Source organism: Trachemys scripta, chromosome 6 (genome assembly GCF_013100865.1).
Source record: "Trachemys scripta elegans isolate TJP31775 chromosome 6, CAS_Tse_1.0, whole genome shotgun sequence".
Taxonomy (NCBI): Eukaryota; Metazoa; Chordata; order Testudines; family Emydidae; genus Trachemys; species Trachemys scripta.
The window spans coordinates 107085232-107106878 of record NC_048303.1 but is presented as its reverse complement, the minus strand read 5'-3'; the positions used below and the strand labels follow the sequence as shown (position 1 = coordinate 107106878).

The window sequence follows — 21647 nt, the reverse complement described above, 5'->3', positions numbered from 1 at the left end:
TTAAAAGATAGTAAAATGAACCACCATGTAGAAGACTTGAGTTTAACATATCTCTAGGGGTCAAATTCAAATGTGGGATAAGCCGATCCATTGAAAAGTTAGTGGAGTTTCCCTCTCTTAGTCCTGAATATGGTTCTATAAGTCCTAATTTTTGGCTAGGAGGTCTTGGTTCATTTAGTCCATTTTGAGTATTCTTTGTCCATGGAAAAAGCAGTCATTGAAATACATTGACTTTCATGCTGTGTACTGAAGGTATAATACTGTGTTAATGTATCGTATAAGAAAGTAAAATGGCTTCAGGGTGTTTGTAATCAATTCAAAGTGTCTGAAATCTTCCAAATACGATTTGAATCAATAATAAGAAGAATATCTGCTATACAGAAATCTTAGGGCTTGTAGTTGTGTGAATCCCAATTCCTTTGACTAGAGGCCACAGTCATGAATTGCACTCTTCATTTTACTATATATAATAAAAAATGTCAGAATTAAAGCCTGACTCATTGAACATTTTGCTTCATTTTTTATTTAATCAAGAAAAAGACTTGGAAGCAGTATTTGCCAAATAAAACATCTCAGGTTATTGCACAACTTTTATAGAATATCAGGGTTGGAAAGGAACTCAGGAGGTCATCTATTCCAACCCCCTGCTCAAAGCAGGACCAATCCCTAACTAAATTATCCCAGCCAGGGCTTTGTCAAGCCTGACCTTAAAAACCTCTAAGGAAGGAGATTCCACCACCTCCCTAGGTAACCCATTCCAGTGCTTCCCCACCCTCCTAGTGAAAGTTTTTCCTAATATCCAATTTAAACCTCCCCCACTGCAACTTGAGACCATTACTCCTTGTTCTGTCATCTGCTACCACTGAGAACAGTCAAGATCCATCCTCTTTGGAACCCCCTTTAGGTAGTTGAAAGCAGCTATCAAATCCCCCCTCATTCTTCTCTTAGACTAAATAATCCCAGTTCCCTCAGCCTCTCCTCATAAGTCATGTGCTCCAGCCCCCTAATCATTTTTGTTGCCCTCCACTGGACTCTTTCCAATTTTTCCGAATCCTTCTTGCAGTGTGGGGCCCAAAACTGGACACACTACTCCACATGAGGCCTCACCAATGCCGAATAAAGGGGAATGATCACGTCCCTCAATCTGCTGGCTATGCTCCTACTTATACAGTCCAAAATGCCGTTAGCCTTCTTGGCAACAAGGGCACACTCTTGACTCATCTCTAGCTTCTCGTCCACTGTAACCCCAGCTCCTTTTCTGCTGAACTGCTGCCTAGTCACTCGGTCCCTAGTCTATAGCAGTGCATTGGATTCTTCCATCCTAAGTGCAGGACTCTGCACTTGTTCTTGTTGAACCTCATCATATTTCTTTTAGCCCAATCCTCTAATTTGTTTAGGTCCTTCTGTATCCTGTCCCTACCCTCCAGTGTATCTACCACTCCTCCCAGTTTACAGTCATCTGCAAACTTGCGGAGGGTGCAATCCCCGCCATCCTCCAGATCATTAATGAAGATATTGAACAAAACCGGCCCCAGGACCGACCCTTGGGGCACCCCGCTTGATACTGGCTGCCAACTAGACATGGAGCCATTGATCACTACCAGTTGAGCCCAATGATCTAGCCAGCTTTCTGTCCACCTTATAGTCCATTCATCCAGCCCATGCTTCTTTAACTTGCTGGCAAAAATACTATGGGAGACTGTATCAAAAGCTTTGCTAAAGTCAAGGAATAACACATCCACTGCTTTCCCCTCATCCACAGAGCCAGTTATCTCCTCATAGAAGGCGATTAGGTTAGTCAGGCATGACTTGCCCTTGGTGAATCCATGCTGACTGTTCCCAATCACTTTCCTCTCCTCTAAGTGCTTCAAAATTGATTCCTTGAGGATCTGCTCCATGATTTTTCCAGGGACTGAGGTGAGGCTGACTGGCCTGTAGTTCCCTGGATCCTCCTCCTTCCCTTTTTTAAAGATGGGCGCTACATTAACCTTTTTCCAGTCATCTGGGACCTCCCACAATGGCCATGAGTTTTCAAAGATAATGGCCAATGGCTCTGCAATCACATCCACCAACTCCTTTAGCACCCTCAGATGCAGCGCATCTGGTCCCATGGACTTGTGCTCATCCAGCTTTTCTAAATAGTCCTGAACCACTTCTTTCTCCACAGAGGGCTGGTCACCTCCTCCCCATGCTGTGCTGCCCAGTGCAGCAGTCTGGGAGCTGACCTTGTTCATGAAGACAGAGGCAAAAAAAGCATTGAGTACATTAGCTTTTTCCACATCCTCTGTCACTAGTTTGCCTCCCCCATTCAATAAGGGGCCCACACTTTCCCTGACCACCTTCTTGTTGCTAACATACCTGTAGAAACCCTTCTTGTTACTCTTAACATCCCTTGCTAGCTACAACTCCAAGTGTGATTTGGCCTTCCTGATTTCACTCTTGCATGCCTGAGCAATATTTTTATACTCCTCCCTGGTCATTTGTCCAATATGCTACTTCTTGTAAGCTTCTTTATAAACACTTCTTTTCAACAGCAGTTACATAATAATATAAAACTAATGGAAACAAAACAACTTGATAATTATGTATTATAATGATATTTGTTGGTATTTGTTCATGCGATACAAATACAAGTTGATGGAATGTTAAGGAAATGCATGTTACTGCTTTAATGTTCCAATATTAATTATAAAACAAGATATATTAGGGAAATGTCAAGTTACAACTTTACCTGATATATTTGATATTTAAAGTCATCATATTTGAAACAAAGGCATGTGGGAGACAGACAGGTGTGGAGAAGCACACCGTTTATTAAAGGGGATACTCTATATCCTAGTGTAGAGGAGGGGCTAGAAGTTTATGAAGTACAGGTAGTAACTGAAGAGAAACAGCCAAATGCAAGAGTCCCATTCAATAAAGGGAGATAACTAAATATTGACAATTTTTTTAAGTGTTCGTATACAAATGCTAGAAGTCTTAATACTAAGATGGGTGAAGTTGAGCTCCTGGTATTAAATGAGGATATTGACATAATAGGCATCATAGAAATTTGGTGGAATGATGATAATCAGTGGGGCACGGTAAAAAATATATAGGAATGACAGAGTAGGTTGCGCTAGTGGGGGAGTGGCGCTATATATGAAAGAAAGCATAGAGTAAAAATCTTAAATGAATCAAACTGTACCATAAAATCTCTATGAATAGAAATTACATGCTTGAACAATAAGACTATAGCAGCATGACAGTGATTGTGAAATGCTCAGGGAGATTAGAGAGGCTACAAAAACAGAAAACCCAATAATAAAAAAGGAAGAGAGAAGGTCCTCTCATAAATTGGTAACTGATTAAAAGACAGGAAGCAAAGGGTAGGAATATATTGTAAGTTTTTGCAATGGAAAGAGGTAAATAGTGGGATCTCCCAAGGATCTATACTGAAACCTGTGCTGTTGGACATATTCATAAATGATCTTGAAAAAGAGGCATACAGTGAGGTGGTAAAATATGCAGATGATACAAAATTACTCAAGATAGTTAAGTCGAAAGCTGACTGCGAAGAGTTACAAAGGGATCTCACAAAACTGGACAACAAAATGGCAGATGAAATTCAATGCTGTTAAGTGCAAAGTAATACACATTGGGAAAATAATTCCAACTATATATAAAAAAAGATGGGGTCTAAATTAGCTGTTATCACTCAAGAAAGGAATCTTGGAGTCATCATGTATAGTTCTCAGAAAACTTGTGCTCAATGTGCAGCTCCAGTCAAAAAAAAGTGAACAGAATGTTAGGAACCATTAGGAAAGGGATAGTTAATGAGAGAGAGAGAGAATATAATACCACTATATAAATCTCTGGTATGTCCACACCTTGAATGCTGTGTGCAGTTTTGGTTGCCCCATCTCAAAAAAGACATATTAGAATTGGAAAAGGTACAGAGAAGGGCAACAAAAATGATTCTAGGGGTATCGAACGATAGATTAAAAAGATTGGGACTGTTCTTCTTAGAAAAGCGATGAGTGTATGTCGGGGTTGGGGTGGGTAGGATAGAAATCTATAAAATCATGACTGGTGTGGAGAAAGTGAATAGGGAAGTGTTATTTACCCCTTCACATAACACAAGAACTGAGATCATTCAATGAAATTAATAGGCAGCAGGTTTAAAACAAACACAAGAAAGTAATTATTCACACAATGTACAGTCAACCTGTGGAACTCATTGCCATGTGTTGTGAAGACCAAAAGTATAAATGGATTTTAAAAAGAATTAAATAAATTCATAGAGAATAGGTCCATGGATGGCTGTTAGCCAGGATGGTCAGGGATGCAACCCCCTGCTCTGGGTGTCTCTAAACCTCGGACTGCCAGAAGCTGGAACTAGATGATAGAGGATGGATCCGTTGATTTGTTGTCTTCTTTGCTTCATTCCCTCTGAAGCATCTGTCACTGTCAGAAGACCCTGTGTGGCCATTCTTATGTTCTTATGTAAATAAAAATAGAGAAAACAATGTATGTTGTTAACTATTCTTTAATTTATTTGTATAACAGTTTTACAGCATGCATGATACCAGAGCTTTTGCAAACTGAGAAATACTGTTTCTTGGTCTTCTGTTAGGCAGGAAATGAAAAACGGGAAAATCTATAGTTGCTTGTACTGGAACTCCAGAGAAATTTTCCAAAAATGTCAATTAATTTAAAAAGGATAAGAAATCTTCTCTGCTTCAGAAGGCTATTGTGGTGTTAGTAGGTTATATCCACTATTATAATATTATTATAGCATTTAATAAAACAAGCCACACAGTTTTATGTTGCAATTTATGGTTCTTCAACTGCGGTTGAAGTTTAATCTGTTGCTTCTTCTCCGTCTGTACATGACACTTACATGATTTTTAATTGGGGGGAAAAGTTTTGGTTCTAAATACAATTTCTAGACTACTGTTATATTTTTCTCTTTAATATGTATTCTATTGGAGATGCCTTTCTGGTGGCAGTGAAACGCAGTAATCTAGGTCAGTAGTGTGTAGTGTTCACATTAGAGGCTTCTGTGTCCTGAAGACTGATTATTTTTCTGAGAAGGCAATTCTGAGTTACTTACAGCTGTATTATTGTCTATGCCACTCCCCTCCAAAAAACTCAAAATGAAACAAAAAAACAAAACAAAAAAACGAGTGAGCTACTGCCTTCATCCCCCTTTTTTTTTTGATTGAACGATAGCTAGATATATAATAGCATACAGTTTTTTATTGAAGCTACAGTAAATACTTAAGTTAAAGAACGTTATTATTGTCCTAAAGAAAATGCCACGAGGTAAGGGGCCCAATGAAATAAATTGCCTACATAAATTGCAGTTTTAAATGGGTCATGCCTTTAAAGAGGGAGGCATGTTTTGAACACAGAACTAAAGGAAACAAACTCCTGAATTCCAGTTCTTGCTCGAAACGGACTCATTCTGTGGCCTTGGGGAAATCACTGAACTCACTGTCTGTTTTCTCATATGTACACCTACCTCCAACAATCCTGTTTTAGCTGGGGCTGTCTTTACTAAAGTCCTGGGGAATATGATAGCTGCACCTCTTTCCCAAAGGCTGTAGTGCTGTGAGAAGGCAGGAGGCCAGGTGGAGAGGCTGCACGCTTTGTCTGCTGTCTCAGGTACTTCTTTCTACTGTAGTCTCAGTGCAGTGATACCTGTGGAGACAGGTATGGGGTCTGGCACACATAAGAGACAAGTGGGTTGCGGGGCACGGTTGACACATGGTAGAGTATACGGATTTGTACAGGGGACAGAAGGAGATGGTTAAAGGGGATAAAGGAAAATAGAGAGAGAAGGGTGGAGCATTCCAAATCTCCCCCTGCCCTAGAAGAGAGAGGACAGAAACCACATTAACCTCTTCCCACTGATCCTCTGGGAAGAGAGAGACAGAGAGATGCCAGAGAAGGAAGGGGGCCCGGCATCCATCCTGACGGCGCTTAGAGGACTGGGAGGGGAGCAGGCTGTCTGTGAAATGGGTTTAAGTGTTCAGATACTATAGTGACAGGAGCTAGGAAAAACCCTAAGATTAAATAAAACTTACTGTATTTATCTCATGATAGGTCACGTAGGTTAGTTAGTTATGTTTGTAATGCGCTGTGAAGATGAGAGGTGTACCATACATTTTACATATTATTAATAGTCATCCCGTAGCTTCAGTTTCTGGAATTTAATTTATTGATACCAAAATGTAAAGGCTTTGAAAGAAGGCAGATGGGACATTTCTTCAGACTCATGTCTTATTATTTACCTAATGGAGCTTACGTTTATCTATGTAGGCTGGAACTCCTTGCTGTTCTGCAAACAACATTTTAAGCTATCTTACTCCAGTGCATTTTGTTAATGTTGGTAAAACAGATGAACCAGTGTCAATTAGTTTGTATGTTTTGCTGGGATCTACTTTAATTTGTGCCGAGTAGGCAACTTGTGTGCTGAAGTAGGGGCAATGTTCAGGCATTAAAGTTGCTGAATATAAATGTTTACACACCATTGTGATTATTTTTTTTTGTATTCTACAAAATAAAATCCTTTCTGGAGAGATTGGATAAAAGATATTCACTTTTTAATCCAAGAATGAACTTGCATCTCTCTCTTTAACCAAGATTTAATGATGTGTAGCTGTGCCGGGGGAAACACTTCTAGGTAATCTGTATGCAGTCAACTAACATTCAAACCTTTTGTAGTCTTGACCATCACATATTTTGATTTTCCTTATTTATCATAGTTTAAAGATATTTGAATTTTTTTCTGACTCCGGCAAGTGAGGGATAGCTTTTCCCCCAAACAGTAAATAATTACAAGCAACTATTTTCAGGACTGTTGTGGAAAACAATTACTTAAAACACCTTTTACCTATTTAAGTATTTATTCCATACTCATCACTGTGGTATTTGAGTATTTTCTATATAATTCATTCATGATTCTGTTGTGCTCCTGTCAGTATTGTTGCACTCACCTCTGGACATGTTAGCATTTTTATAACACTTTCTATGTATTAGTTTTTGAGCTGTCATGTTAATCATGTGACCTTGGGTATGAGAGGATAACTTGGAATTAAATAGAAAGAGCTCAGATAGCAAATTGAGTGACATCTTCTGGAATTACGTACTGTAGTTTGACCTGTGTTGCAGTCAGGCTGGTTTGGGAGTTTGTATGATGATCTGGCACTGATAGTATGTTTCTGAAATATATTTATAAGAAGCTGTCTTGGCTTGTATTGATCCCATCATTTTTTCCGTATTACTTCCCCATTAAATAATTTATTGAAAAATGGTCATTTTTTTATCAGAATTAATTGACTTTTAGGGTGAATTCCATGGCTTCCCTCATAAAAAAAAATTACAGGTAGAGTCCTTTCATTTTCTTTGTGTAAATGTACTTTAGGAAATTATGTAAAACGTACTCAGAAGAATGCATCATCCATTTAATTGTAATTGAAAGGTGATTAGGTGATATGCTAAAATCTGGAGAATCACTAATGATTTCCACCTTCTCTCCAAATGAAAATACTCATGGAGAGGACCAGTAAATGCTACCTGTTGTACTGGGGTGCTAGAGTTTAGAAACAGACTGAAAAAAAAGTTCAAAACAAGATTGTGTACTTTTATCTACTGATGTATTTTCTCTACATTACATTACATTTCTCATCCCTACTGTTTATTAGTGTTGTTAATTGAAAAACAAGCCCAGGAACAAAGAAACTTTTCCCCTCTCTTTTTCCTGTTTGCAGAGCCAGGGGGGTTGGACAGGTGAGCTGAGCTTGGGAATTCTCTAGACGCTGCAGGGAGGATGCTCTTAAGGAGAAAAGGTCTCATATAGCTCCTCCTTAACTCAACCACACGGGCTAAGATAGAAGGAAGTTCTCAGGACAGAGCCAGTCCCAGGAAAAAAGGACTCTGGCCCTCTCCCTGGAAAGAGCAGACAGAGGTGGAGAGTAAAAACCTTTGCAGTATTTCTTCTGAACACAGATGAATTCATCAAACTTTCCTTCCTTCAGTTTGGACATTTTTTCTTCTCTGCTGTTTACTCCAATCTCCTCCTCCACTGTCCTTCCACTGCAGCCTCATTCTCCATGACCTCCAAGTACCTCCTCATCTCTTCTCTCCCCTTCCCTCTCAGTCATTCCATCCCCTCAACCTCCCAAATGAATATCTCCACCACAAACCAATCAAAAAAAAAAAGTGGAGAAAACATGACATTTGCCAGTCATTACCAATATCATGCCCTTTCCCTCACCCCTCCTCTATCTAGTCTATTTAGATTATATAGTCCTTGTGGCAGGATGATCTCTTTCTATAAGTTTTTATAACACAGTGGGACCCCAATTTGAGTGGGATCTTCAGTTGTCAGTATAGTACAAATCATAATAATAATGTGTGTAAAATGCAAGGATTTGTCATGATCCTTCCTTAGGGCCCAATCCTGCAAACAATGAAGCCAATGGGACTACTCTGTGAATGGTGTGTTTGCAGGACTGAGTGCTTATGTGTGAAATCCCATATAAAGGTAATTTGAAACTGGGGTCGGTGCATGCCTGTGATTGAATGGATCAGAGCTATTGAAAAACAGAAATATAGGTTATTTGACTTCAGTGGAGATTCATCGTCTTACATCTGGACTCATTTGGCTCTTAGTGATGGTGTTGTGTTTTTGAAAAGAGCATATCTGGAACATAGATTGTTTTTAAGAAAACAAAATGCCTATTTTAAATGCGCAGTTGGAGATGCTCATAGCTCTGATCTTGGAAATTTCCTCCTCCTGAGAGCAAGTGCCAGCAGCCGCCTTTGAAGCTTAGTTTACTGTTTAAAAATTATATTTGAACACTGCCAAATGTGCAAATGAAGTAACTCCAAAATGGTGGATTTGAGCATTTCTGAATCGAATGTGGAAAATAAGTGTTTTGAGGGAAGGAAATATTTGGTAATAAATCAACATACAGTATTTATATAATAGTCATTATAGCCTGTGTATAAATGTGCTGTCAACCACTTATGACTTTAAAGAAAGAAAACAGCATACTTTGCCAGTACCTTTCTTTATTCCTTTTGCTATTGAAGTAGGTATTTTGGAAAAAAAAAAATTGTTCCTGTCACTTCCCAATACTACCCGCTCCTCCTCAATCAAGAAGCGAGAACCTAGGTTCTTTATGATATCTCAGTGTTTTGCTATGAAAATGATTGTGCTGGCACAAATTCAACATTATGGATTTGTAGTGAGGTCCTGGAGAAGGCTGTAAAAGAGAAACCCTTAGCTGAATTAAATCTTTTTTAAGGAAAAGTGTAAAAATACGTAACAGATGACTGTCTTGTATGTGATTTTTATTTTCAAGGTTGTCCCCAGCGTGAAAGTTGTCCTTTAAAATTTGCTCCCCTTTTTAATGCCTTCATATTGGCAGAAATGCTTGTTGTCACCTAATAGGAAGAACAGATGTAGCTAGATTTCTAGCTCTTGTGATGTTATCCCATGGTAGTTTTAGGTGTACTATGCTTTTTAAAAGCACAACTCTGTCTCTCTGTTAATGTGAATTTTCTCTTTTACAGTTCTATAATTCTTGTTTGATCTTATAACAAATGGCATAATATAATTGCATCAAAACTCATCAGCATGGAAATGTAACTGGTGTCATTTGGGTAAAATAAGATCCAGCCCCAAAGCTCACCCATTCTTCAACCTGAAACAAACTTGAAGGGCTTTTTTCAGTTCTGAAGACACCTTACAGGAGTATAGGAATTGTAATGTTTAGCGTAGACCAGTGGATTCTCAACCTGTGGTTCTCAGCACAGAGCTGCAGCCCATGTGACATCCTCACGCCATATATATTGTGTGGCTGTGGCCCACATAACCCATAGAGAGCTTTATATGTGGCCCACAATGGTAAATAGGTTGCGAACCACTGTCATAGACTGTACTTCCACCAGTAGATGGTGCCATATCCTTATCTTAGTGGTAAGTTATCTTCCCTGTCATTATGTTGTTGATCTTACCTAGGGGGTAACTGGAAGGTCAGTCCTGCCTTTGTCTTCTGACGTTGGTACTTGCAATAAATGTCTGTGGTTCTTTTAGTGAGTGTTAAAAAATCCTGTGAGGGCACATCAGTGGGGCATCATGAGAGAACTTACAGTACTATTGCTGTGCTGTACCTCTTCAGTGGGAGAAAAAAATGTCATTTTCCAGGGCTGTCAGTTCTACACTTTTCCATCATTAAATCCTCTTTAACTTCTTTTCATATAATTAGTAAAGTTCTTCCAATTCTTATTTAAAGGGACACCGTCATGGTGAACAGACCCTAAATTTCACGTCTCATCAATCCACCTACCCAAAAATACACGGTTCCTTTAAAACATACTGTTGACGAAGGCGTGCTTTACACTTAAAAGTTCGGTTGACATAGGCTACAGCTACACTATGAGTTAGGGATGTGATTCCCAGCTTGCATATACATACTTGTGCTAGTTCTCATCAAGCGAACATGAGTATAAAAAGCAGTATAGCCATGGTAGCATGGGCAATGTCAGTGTGTACAAACCCACCTGAAATCAGTGGGTATGTACTCGGCAGAGCTAAGCTGCCCAGGCTGCCGTGATTACATTTATTTATACTTGTGCTAGCTAAGTGAGAACTAGCACAAGTATGTGTACGTGAGCTGGGAATCTTGCCCCTTGCTCATGGTGTGGACATAGTTGTAGATAGTTATATTGGTCAGGGGTTTAAAAATCCACACCCTGACTGACATAGCTATACTGGCCTAACCCGCACGTAGGTGCTGCTGTGACAATGGAAGAATGCTTCCATCGATGTAGCTCAACTTTGTTCCAGAAGGTGGCGTTGCTACAGTCATGCAAAAACCCCTTTCATTGCTGTAGGCTGCACTATGGGGTTATGCCGACATACCTGCGTCAAACGAAGTATGCCAGACTAGTCCCGGAGCGTAGACACAGCCTAACTCTGACATAGTTTTGTGTAAACTTCATATCACTTTTTTCTTTGTTTTAAAGTAACATGAGGAAAAATGTTAAGGTCGCTATAGTTCATCTTTATATTTAGTGTCTTTTGAGTATGTGTTGAAAGAGTCAGTGTAGGGATCTTTTGTATTTTTTTTAACTGACTGTAGCACATCAAAGAAACTCTGCAAACCTTTTCTACTAGAGTCATGGGCTCCTTAAATACTATTCCTTCATTTCGTGAAATTAAGTTCATCATTACTCATGCATATTCTGCAGTAGTAGTTGCTTAGAGACCTGTTTTCTGTGGATAGGTTAGATCAAAGTGCTGGCCTGCAGGTTGTATTTCATTTTTTCCCTTTGGTGGGATGAAGTGCAGTTGTTTTGATGTTAGGTTTGATGGATTTGTTTGCCACTGCATTCATTAGCTTCACATCAAAAAACTGACAGGCTGTTAAATGAAACTTTGGCTTAGATTTTCAGCTTGACTGTTTGGAGACATTTGTGAAGATATTTTTGTTTTTGTGTTGCAGCAGCCTCAAGCACTTATGAGTGTCTCAAAGGGAAGAAAAGTTATTTACTATACTGATTTCATTGAGTAAAAAAAAACTGTCTTGAGGACAGTCATATCTAGCATACGCTATCCAAAATATTATATTTATTATGTTCTATAAATTGATAGAGACTGAATAAATAATTTTGTAAGAGAGGAAAGAAAGAGCATAGTCACTACCACACACAAGGCATTTTTCCAGCCCTAACATTATTATTAGTTTTTATCCTGTGAAATTAAGGCAAAAGATGCAATGGTTCAGAGTAGTAAAAAAAAAAAAAAAATACTTTACATACAGATCACCCAAACTGATGCAGTTCTGATATTTGACTGTCAATATTCTCACTGAAGCAGGTTCATCAATGATTAATCTGTCATCTACTTTTTATAGTTTGAGTTGCAGACATCTGAGCCAGGTAACTTTTTGGGGTTTTTTTGGTGCTGGATCTTGGTACATCTAATACTCATAACAGTGGTGTCAGGGATAATTTAGGATTTATACAATTTAAGAGGCACAAGTGCAGAATTTCAAGCAGGAAACATTGAAATTAATAGCTTACATTGGTTGCCTAACAGTTACGCAGAAAGTGCTGTTGCTGTATCTTCTTAATTCAGGATGCGCATTGAAAAATACCTTCACTTTTCCTGCTATCTAAAGCAAGTTGAGCATGGATGGAGGTATTGTGGTAAAGTCTCCAGTCCTCTTTCTCTCTCCATGTGACTGCTAAGCAGTATTTTGGGATAGCTGACTTCCCGACAGACAATATGAAATGGTGGGAAGAGTCTTTACCTTCATGGGGTTCCTTTCACAGGTGGCACATTAAACATTTCTTTATCATTTCTACATCAGTACAGTGCTGGTGCATACAAAAAAATTATGTAATATAACCTACTCTCCCACAATTTGAATAAAAATATGGGGAGCCTAGGTTTGAAAAAAATTGAGAAAGTGAGTGAGTGAAAAGTATTATGCCTGCCTAGTTTAAGGAAACACCATGTGGACTTATCCATATTTGTGGATATCTACATACCGAAATAAATGCATCTGTTTTTATTGTAACAACTGATCCTAGAAATAAAAATGTCCCTCTAAACATAGGGAACAGTCAAATAAATGTTTTTACACCATATATTCAAATAAATACCCTATATATAAAAGTAAAAAAAGATGGGAAAGTGAAAAGAGCTAGCATTGCTGGACTGCTCATCTGACTGTACATAATAATTTAGCCTGCGTTTATGCATGAACATGGGAATGCACATGTATATGACAAGTGAAAGTGATATTTCTATGATACACTGTAGAATCAGAAAATTGATTAATTTATCATGAACCTTTGACCACCTCCACTGCTGTCTGCTTTCTAATCCACCTTCCCCTTTTCATCCTCACCACAAACTTGGATTTCCTTCCAAAATTGCATCTGTCCAAGGCCCATGATGGGTAAGACCAGATATTATTTTCTCTATATACAAATATCGTGACTTTAAAGTCTGTTACCTTGTCACCCTGAAGGGCTAGAAACAGGAGTGTTATACCACTGAAAAGTGGAGATGGCCAATTTCCCAATGGGACACACTTCACTCACTTCTAGCTCTGGAATGGCTTGGTATATTGGACTTCAAAATTATTATAGTTTTAGGTACAAAAAAGCTATTTTAGGTCATTTTATATGAGGTTTTATGGCTCCCTCTGGTCCCTGTATAGTTTAGCTCATGATAATCAAGGCACTTGTCTTTACAAATAGAGGGATTTAAAGAAATAGTCTCTCTAATTTTTTTTAAAACACCATACTTTCCAGAATAGATTTTTCTCTAACATATGTGGCATTGACGGAATGGTGTGATATGTTTTATCTGCACTCGTTTGGGATGATCTGTCTTGCTTGTCACTGCCATTCGTGGTTTAATTCCTTAAAGAGGCTTATGAAGGTAAACATTAACATATGCCTTTATAAAATACAGATTGTGTGTGTGTAAATCTGAATAAGAAATAATGAGATAGTATATTCTTCAAAGTGGATTTTAGATTTTGGAGTACATTCAAGGAACTATGAATGAGCAGAAGTGATAGAATCTGGTTTTGGTTTTTTTAGCTGATTCTAAGTGTAAAATACTGTAGAAGTTTCATTTATCAATGTAACAAATGCACTGAGCTGACAGATTTTGTGCAAAACTAACAGACTTTCAGGAGCTATTGTTTTATGGCAGTTCTAACCAAAGAACAGAGTATTTTTTTCTTACAATAAGTCAATAGTTTGCAATAAACTTGTCTTTTCAGAATACCATTTGTATGAAATGTTGAGAAAAATCAATGTAATTTTTCTCTCCTTCCACTCCTACAGCACGTAAATTATAGTTATCCTTGACTTCGTTGAGAGAAACTATTTTGAATGACTGGTCTTTTCTCCATACGTTAATGTCACAGCTATAAAGAGATATTCTTACTAGTCTACTATTTTTCAAAGAAATAGAATTAGAGCTCCAAAAATTCTTCTTTAATACCTTTTTTGCTGAGTTCAAATAAATTTATGACAGTGCAATTAGAGTGTATATCTATATCCATTGCTTTGGAGGAAAGTTGTTTTGATACCTATTTATTACATTCTCCTGTCTTAAGGGTCACAGAAATTTCCATCCCTGTTAGTTACTCCATATTAATCACTTCCATCATGTGGTCATCTATTCTAAAGGACAAAAATGGACTTTGCAATCTTAATGTTCTTCTAACTTTTTTTGGTTGTGATTTCCTAACTATATTAAAAAAACACTACAATCCCCAAAACAAACCAAAAAACCCTGCCCTCCCTCCCTCCCCCCAAAAAACCCCTAGAAATTCCATCATGTGGAACCATATTGGCCCCACCCCAAACTTCAGTCATCGACAGAGTTCAGCCTCAGGCAGACACCTGCCATGAGAAGTTTCAGCTGGAAGAGTTAAAGTTTGGCAAAGTTTATAAGCAACTGAAATCAGGATCTTATAGTGGAAAGTGTCAGGCAACCTTAACTGTAAGGGGTGCGCCCTCTCTGCCTATTTAAAAAAAAAAAAAAAAAAAAGTACACGTAAACCTCATTTATTAAAAAAATCTCTTCTCATTTTTGTATGATCGGGATTTTTGAATAGTCTTTAGTCCTCATTGCATTAAAAATCCCCTCACACCCTTAAAAGAAACACAACCCTTCTGTTCTATTGGGAGAAATTGGGTTCTGTTTTATTGTCTGATAATATTCATGTACAATGAATACTTGAGTCCAGAAGCTTGAATTGCTTCTCATTTATACTACTGTGAATCTGAACTAACTAAATCCTTTGGAGTCACTGGACTTGTACCAATGGAGAACTGGTGTATCTGAAAGAAGACTCAGGTACAAGATTAATTTCCAGTTTCCATTCTATCTCTTCTTTCTACTTTATAGTTCATAATTTTTCAAAGTATAGCTATTTTTTTCCATGCCTGATATAACAGAAAAGCAAATTGTTTGGGGTTGAAGGGCCAAGGGGTTTGAACACGATTCATAAAGCCCTTTTAATTTTTTTTTTAAAACATGGAAAAAATTCCCTTATGTTCATAACTCACAAGCATCAAACTTTAAGCTTGGCTTGTTTTATACCATAGTCATTTTGGAGTGATATAAATCTGAAAAAATATAAAAAGAATTAACATGCTATTTGAAAGATGGCACATTTGTGCACATGAGTTAGAATGTGTTTTATTCTTTTACCTCAAACAGTTCAGAATTCTGGTCACGTGGTTAGGCTCTGATCCAGTACAACACGTAAGCATTTATAACTTTAAGCATGTGAATAAGCCCATTTACTTCACTCAGATAAAGACTAACAACAAATGTCCTAACCCACATGAATGAATGTGGTTTCTTAAAACTTCATGGGTTTTTCTCCTCAAAAATTATATCCTTTGTTGTTTTTGAATCATTGACTTTGATGGGAATACTTAGGTGCTTAAAGTTACCCACATGCTTAAGTGCTTTTCTGGACTGGAAATTTAATGCTACCTTTTTCTACAGTCTCCTGATATCAGATATCTGTTTCATTTCCTTTTCCTTTTTTTCTCTCTAAGGGGAGATATCTTTTCCATTAAGATTATTTTCATTACCTATATATAAGCAACAGAAATTATCAGAAATAGTATGTCAAGGAAAGTGTTAAAAGGTAGTTTCAGTATCACTAAAAATAACTCAGATGGCAAACAGAATTTTAATGTGAAGAAAGTGATTTATAAAAATAGTAGAATTCAGTCCTTTTTCTTAGGGGAAACAATTGGCTGCAATTACAAAACAATTTTCAATTAGTAGTAGACTGAGGAAAGTTAGAGAGGACTCAAAGGAAAGGCAGTATACAAATGTATCTACTGTGTAGAACTCAGTAGTGCTAATGATCACATTTTTCAGCCTGATGTATTAGATGATGGACAGTAGAACTGTGCTTTCACTCTGTGTTAGTGGAGGAAAAAAGTGTTTACATCAAAGTCTTTTCTAGTTCTTCAATACATCCTGCGTGGTCAGAAATTGCCGTGAAATGACAGGAAAAGTCAAAGTGGAAAATAATTTGTTTGCATTGCTGTATAAAGCAGAATATTTTGCTTCAAAATTTCCAGTATTTCTTGAAAATAAAAGGTAGTAGAAAAGGAAAAACTGTTGGTGCTTTGAAAACATTTACTTTTCTTTCCCAAAAATAGTATGTGTTGCTTGGAGTGCATTTGTGAAAGTTTATGGTTTATTCCCCTAGGAATTTCACCAGTTTTGCTGCAGAAATGATGAAACTTCAGTCTTGACCAAATTAAAAGATCTGTTTTTTCCTTGTGAGAACTGATAGTTTGCATAATTCGAGGTCCAGAAACAAGAGCATTTGATATGGTGCTGTAATCAGGCGTGGACTCACCCCTGCGGCGCCTCCTGCTGGTCATCCAGGGAATTAGCTCACTAGCTTCTGGAGCGCTTTCTGCAGGCCGGTGGTCCGCCTGTCGTTGGCCCCCGTGTCCCTCCCGGACCCCGGTGCCCTTGGCTTAGGTGCTGCCCCCCTGGCAGTACCCCACTCTTTCTCTTGGTCTCCCCACCCTGGGGAACCCCCACCCCTTATCCCAATGTCACCTCAGTTATGGCTACTGCCAGTCACCATCTAGCCCCTGCGCCCTGGGGCAGACTGCAGTCTATCAGCTAATCATCACCGGCAACAAGGGGTTTAGACTGGCTGCCTTTACCCACCCTCAGGTTGCCCCTCTGCAACCCCAATACCTATTTGGGCCTAGGACCAGGCCCTGCAGCCTGGGGAGTTGCTGGCCTAGGGCTTCCCAGCCCCCCAAGGCCTTTCCCCAGCCCTGCCTCACTCTAGGTCCCCAGGTGAGCTCCCTGCAGCCAGGCCTGTCTCTCTCTCCTGTCAGAGAGAGACTCCTCTGCTCTGGCTACCCTGGCCTTCTTATAAGGCTGAGTGGCTCAGTTTGGGGCGTGGCCCCAACTCCAGCCACTTCCCCAATCAGCCGGGGTTTTGCTCCTTTTTACCCAGCCCCAGCCCTCTGCAGGGCTTTTCCAACCCCTTCAGGGCTGGAGCGGGCAATCACCCCGCTACAGGTGCAAAATAGCCAACCTATTAAATGCTAAGAGACAATATTCAAATTATCATTTTATGTTAGGAACAATTTAATGATCACTCCGCCCCACCCCAGAAGATTTATCTTGTTGATAATGTCTTCGTAAAGTAGGTATCACTTCTAGTTATGGATGTTATAAATATTCTTGTTTTGGAATCTCAGGGTCAACATTTGGATTCTCCATCACATGAAGCCTTTAAATCAAGATTGGATGTCTTTCGAAAAGACCTAGTTCAGCCAGAAGTTACCAGCTTGATGCAGGACTTACTGGGTGAAAATGTTTGGACTTGTTTATGCAGGAGGTCAGACTAGATGATCATTGTGGTCCTTTCTCACCTAAAAATCCTGCAATGTCTTTCCTGCTTTGTTTAAAGTGATAGTGAGTATGGAACTGGATAGCCAGTAACTCCTTAGTTTGCATTACTTATCAACAGTTTGTGCTATGCAATTCCTCATGCAGAGCAACTGATAGGCAACCAATCAACAGGGATGCCAGAGCATGAGGCACATTGGCAATGACCTGTGATTGGCTAAGGATAGTACTCAATAATACAAAGCCTTGCTGAATGTGCTGCTAAGGAAGCAACCAGGTAATTTTTTGGGTCCATTTAGAATAATTAATCCTGTACTAATGGATGCCAAAAGTTGGCACTTCCACATGAGGGAATTATGATAATAGGTACTGTTCCCTTTCTGTTTTGCCCTGCATAGAGCCAGAAATGCTGAGACTGACCTCAGAGAGTGAGCGAGAGAGAGAGAGTGCAATGATTCACCAAGCTGGTACGGTTCAAGATAGCTGATCTTCTAGGACAGTGATACTTAGACTGAGGCTTGGGAGCTGCAAGTGGCTCTTTAATGTGCTTTGTGCAGCTCTTTGCAGCACATATTAAAACACTGTGTTTTAATTATTAACCAGTCTGTGTTATGAACCAATCAGAATGCATTTACTCTGTTATTAACCAATTTTAGCTCCTAAAATAATACTTGATCAGTCACCTTGCAGTGAGAATTATATATATTAAAATAATAAATAAAACTATGAATTCACACTACTCTTTTGGTAATGTTGATTGCTAATTTGGTTCCTGAACCACAGGTCTGAGTATCGCTCTTGTAGGACCCCTGATTTGTAATGCCCTATCCCCTTGAGACAGCACCAAAGAATATATGAGTGGAAGAGGTCATGTTGACCAGAAACTTGAAATATCCACAAATTGGGGATTAATGGGGTGTGGGTGTGTGTTACAGAAGGCCAAATCAAATGCAGATAGTTAGTTATTCTCAGTGCAAAGTATCTCTCTCCGTAAAGGCTCTCAGAGCCCACCGAGAAGTCTGAACAGGGGATGGGAGGGCACAAAACACCTATCTGCACATCGGCTATCCTATTGAAAATGGGTTCCAGACAACTGGTTTTGATAAGTAGTGTAACTCATACTGGCTAGTGTGACAAAGTTCCTCCTCTACCTTGGTGGGTCCTGTGCTTATTGGCGGATTTGCTCGCTTCACAGATTCACCCTGTGGGTCAGAAAACAGTCCATAGACCTTCCCCTCTGGTAGAAGCTATAGTCCAGGTCAATTCCTCCTGTGTTTGAGCAGGAGTTGAGAGGTATGGGGGGAACCCAGCCCCACCCTCTACTCTGGGTTCCAGCCCAGGGCCCTGTGGACTGCAGCTGTTTAGAGTGCCTCCTGGTACAGTTGCACAACACCTACAACTCCCTGGGCTACTTCCCCATGGCCTCCTCCCAACACCTTCTTTGTCCTCACCACTGGACCTTCCTCCTTGATGTCTGATAACGCTTGTACTTCTCAGTCCTCCAGCAGTACGCCTACTCACTCTCAGCTTCTTGCACACCTCTTGCTCTCAGTTCCTCACTCACACACTTCCGCTCCCTGGCTCCCCCTGGCTTGACTGGAGTGAGCCCTTTTATAGCATCAGAGGGGCCTTAATTAGAGTCAGGTGCTTAATTGCCTCACCAGACTCTTAGCAGGTTAATTGGAATCAGGTGGTCTATTAGCCTGGAGCAGCCCCTGCTCTGGTCACTCAGGGAACAGAAAACTACTTATCCAGTGGCCAGTATATCTCCCTTCTGCTACTCTGCTGTTCCCAACTGGTCTGGGTCTATCACACTAGCAAAGAGTCTCAGACATTCAGGGTAGCTGATTTCAGTCAAAAGGACATGCTTTTATACAGTATCTACAAAATGGCACATGGGCCATTCAATGAGCTTAAACTCCATTTCCTAAAAATCTCACAAACCCAAAGAGAAGAATATTTTTAACCTAAAAGTATTCCTCAGGCACCTGAGAATTTAGTGTAAAATTTATTCTCTGTCTACCCTCTTTTAAACTTAAAAAATATCAGTAACGAACAGAACTTCTTAATGTTATTCCTAGAATTATGTGGAAGAATATATAAAGAGCAGTCTGTGTTGTACAGTTTGAGTAATTCTGATAAAATGGGGTGGAAAGTGTGACTAAAGTTCTGTGGAATTGACAGCTGTGAATACTCATAATTGTAATCAGGAATTCCTGATGTGCCTCCTTTTAAGAATAAACCACTGTAAAACATACTAGTATTTTCAAAGGAGGCTAAATAGAAATATATTGAAATTATTTGCTGGCATATAATATAGCAAGAAGAATCCTGATACAAGGCTGACAAATTTTCCCATGCCTTATGGCCATTGTTCTTAGGGCCCATTTCTAACATTTGTCTTTATGTCTAAAGCATTAAGGACTTTCAAATGGTTGAGGAATGAGTTCGAAATCAATCACTTGGAATGCTTGGTCCCTCTCTGAGGATGTATGTAGCCTCCTTTTTACTCAGTTACAGTATTAATACTGAAGAAAGAGATGTATGATTATATGAAGATTTGCATGCAGTTTTTAAAGATCCGTTCCTTAAAGTCGATGCCTTTTCTGAGTTCTGAAAAAATAAGTTACTCAAGCATCCAGTAATTCTGAAATAGAAGTCATGCTCAAGTACAGTTCAGTGCCTGAATAAAATATATCCTTGCCTTTCCATTGTGAAATAAGGTATTTTAAGTTTCTAATGCAATAGAGATACCAAATCCTCAAATTTGGTCTCTGTTTAGGTTGTTCCTCTGCAGATGATGAGGTCTCAGGTACTGAGAATCCTCATCAGATAGGTTATAATACATTCCTACTTAGAATGTTTAAAAAAAAAAAATAAAAAGGAACTGGTATGTATGCCTGGCAACATGTACATTCTGCTCCAGCTGACTTAGAGAATGAGATATGTCATGTTATTGAAATCAGGTGAACTGCTCAAGAAGAGAAAATTGCAAGGAAAATAGTGAAAGGAGGCTAGAGAATAATAAAAGCAAGTTAGATAGATAGAAGAGGTAGGGCAAGGGGTAGGGCAATAAAATAAAGTGGAGGGGAAAGATACAGACTAGAGTAGAAGAGTCAGTCCTCTTTCTATGGATACGGGGAGACCTCATGCTATAGCTGCCTCACTTGATTCTCACCTTTCATCATTCAACATCATTTAAGCCTGGGGTTCTAAGAAGAGTTTCTGTTCAGATACCTTCATAGAATTCAGATTTGTTGTTTAGTCTGAAACACAGGTTGCTCAAAGGTAGCTATCACATCTCAGCCTCACAGCTATTTTAAAATAGTGGTTTGGACTGATATTTTCCCACCATCTCTCAGTTAAACATGTTGCACCGATGGTAGCTACTGTTAGGCATTTATAGACTGAGGAGGGAGCAGCCCTGGGGGATTTCAGGTCTTGTGTTTCAATTTGGACCACGTACAAACCCTGAAAAGACCCCTCCCTCCTCCTCTCTTCCCCTTTTCCCCAGATACAGACTAGAGATACAGTGAGCTGCTCAGCAAAGATTTGAACCTGGCCAACAAACATCTGTTAATGAAAAGTGAAGGTTTTTTTGATCTACTTACCCACTCTGCTTGTTTCTATCGTGCCTTGCTCATTCAGGTTGAGCTTATATGATTATTTCACCTGGATGCAGCAGTGAGAGACACCTGATGTCATTGACAAATGCTCAGGTTGCTTTCTCAAACCATGTGAAAGAAAACAATAGGATGGAAAACAACAGAGAAATTTGACCTTTTCTGACATACTGTTGTGAAGTCGGGCTAAAATTTTTTTCATGAGCATGAATCTGTAGCTGAGATGGGGAAACGGAAGAAGAATTTTTTTTTTTCAAATCACTGCAATTTGTTTTAAATCTTCTGATGAATATCTATTGATTAATATGATTCAGAGCCAAGATTGCTGGGTTGGAATCTGCCTGAAAGGTGTTAAGTATCAGGGGGTAGCCGTGTTAGTCTGTATCTACAAAAACAACAAGGAGTCTGGTGGCACCTTAAAGACTAACAGATTTATTTGGGCATAAGCTTTCGTGAGTAAAAACCTCACTTCTTCGGATGCATTCACTCTATGTATCCGAAGAAGTGAGGTTTTTATTCACGAAAGCTTATGCCCAAATAAATCTGTTAGTCTTTAAGGTGCCACCAGACTCCTTGTTGTTTTT

The 21647-nt window shown here is 39.1% G+C and overlaps 1 protein-coding gene across 6 annotated transcripts in view; it reads left to right on the top strand.

The window, feature by feature from the left end:
• The window catches only part of KDM4C (lysine demethylase 4C), a 422176-nt gene that overhangs the window by 112705 nt on the left and 287824 nt on the right, over window positions 1–21647 (top strand). The window contains exon 10 of one of the 6 annotated variants that reach the window (XM_034773517.1): window positions 17290–17491. The exons of the other annotated variants lie outside the window; for them this stretch is intronic. Coding sequence (XP_034629408.1) covers window positions 17290–17439 — 150 coding nt within the window. The 3' untranslated portion in view covers window positions 17440–17491. Of the gene's footprint in view, window positions 1–17289; window positions 17492–21647 lie in introns of those variants that run through there. 6 annotated transcript variants of the gene reach the window in all.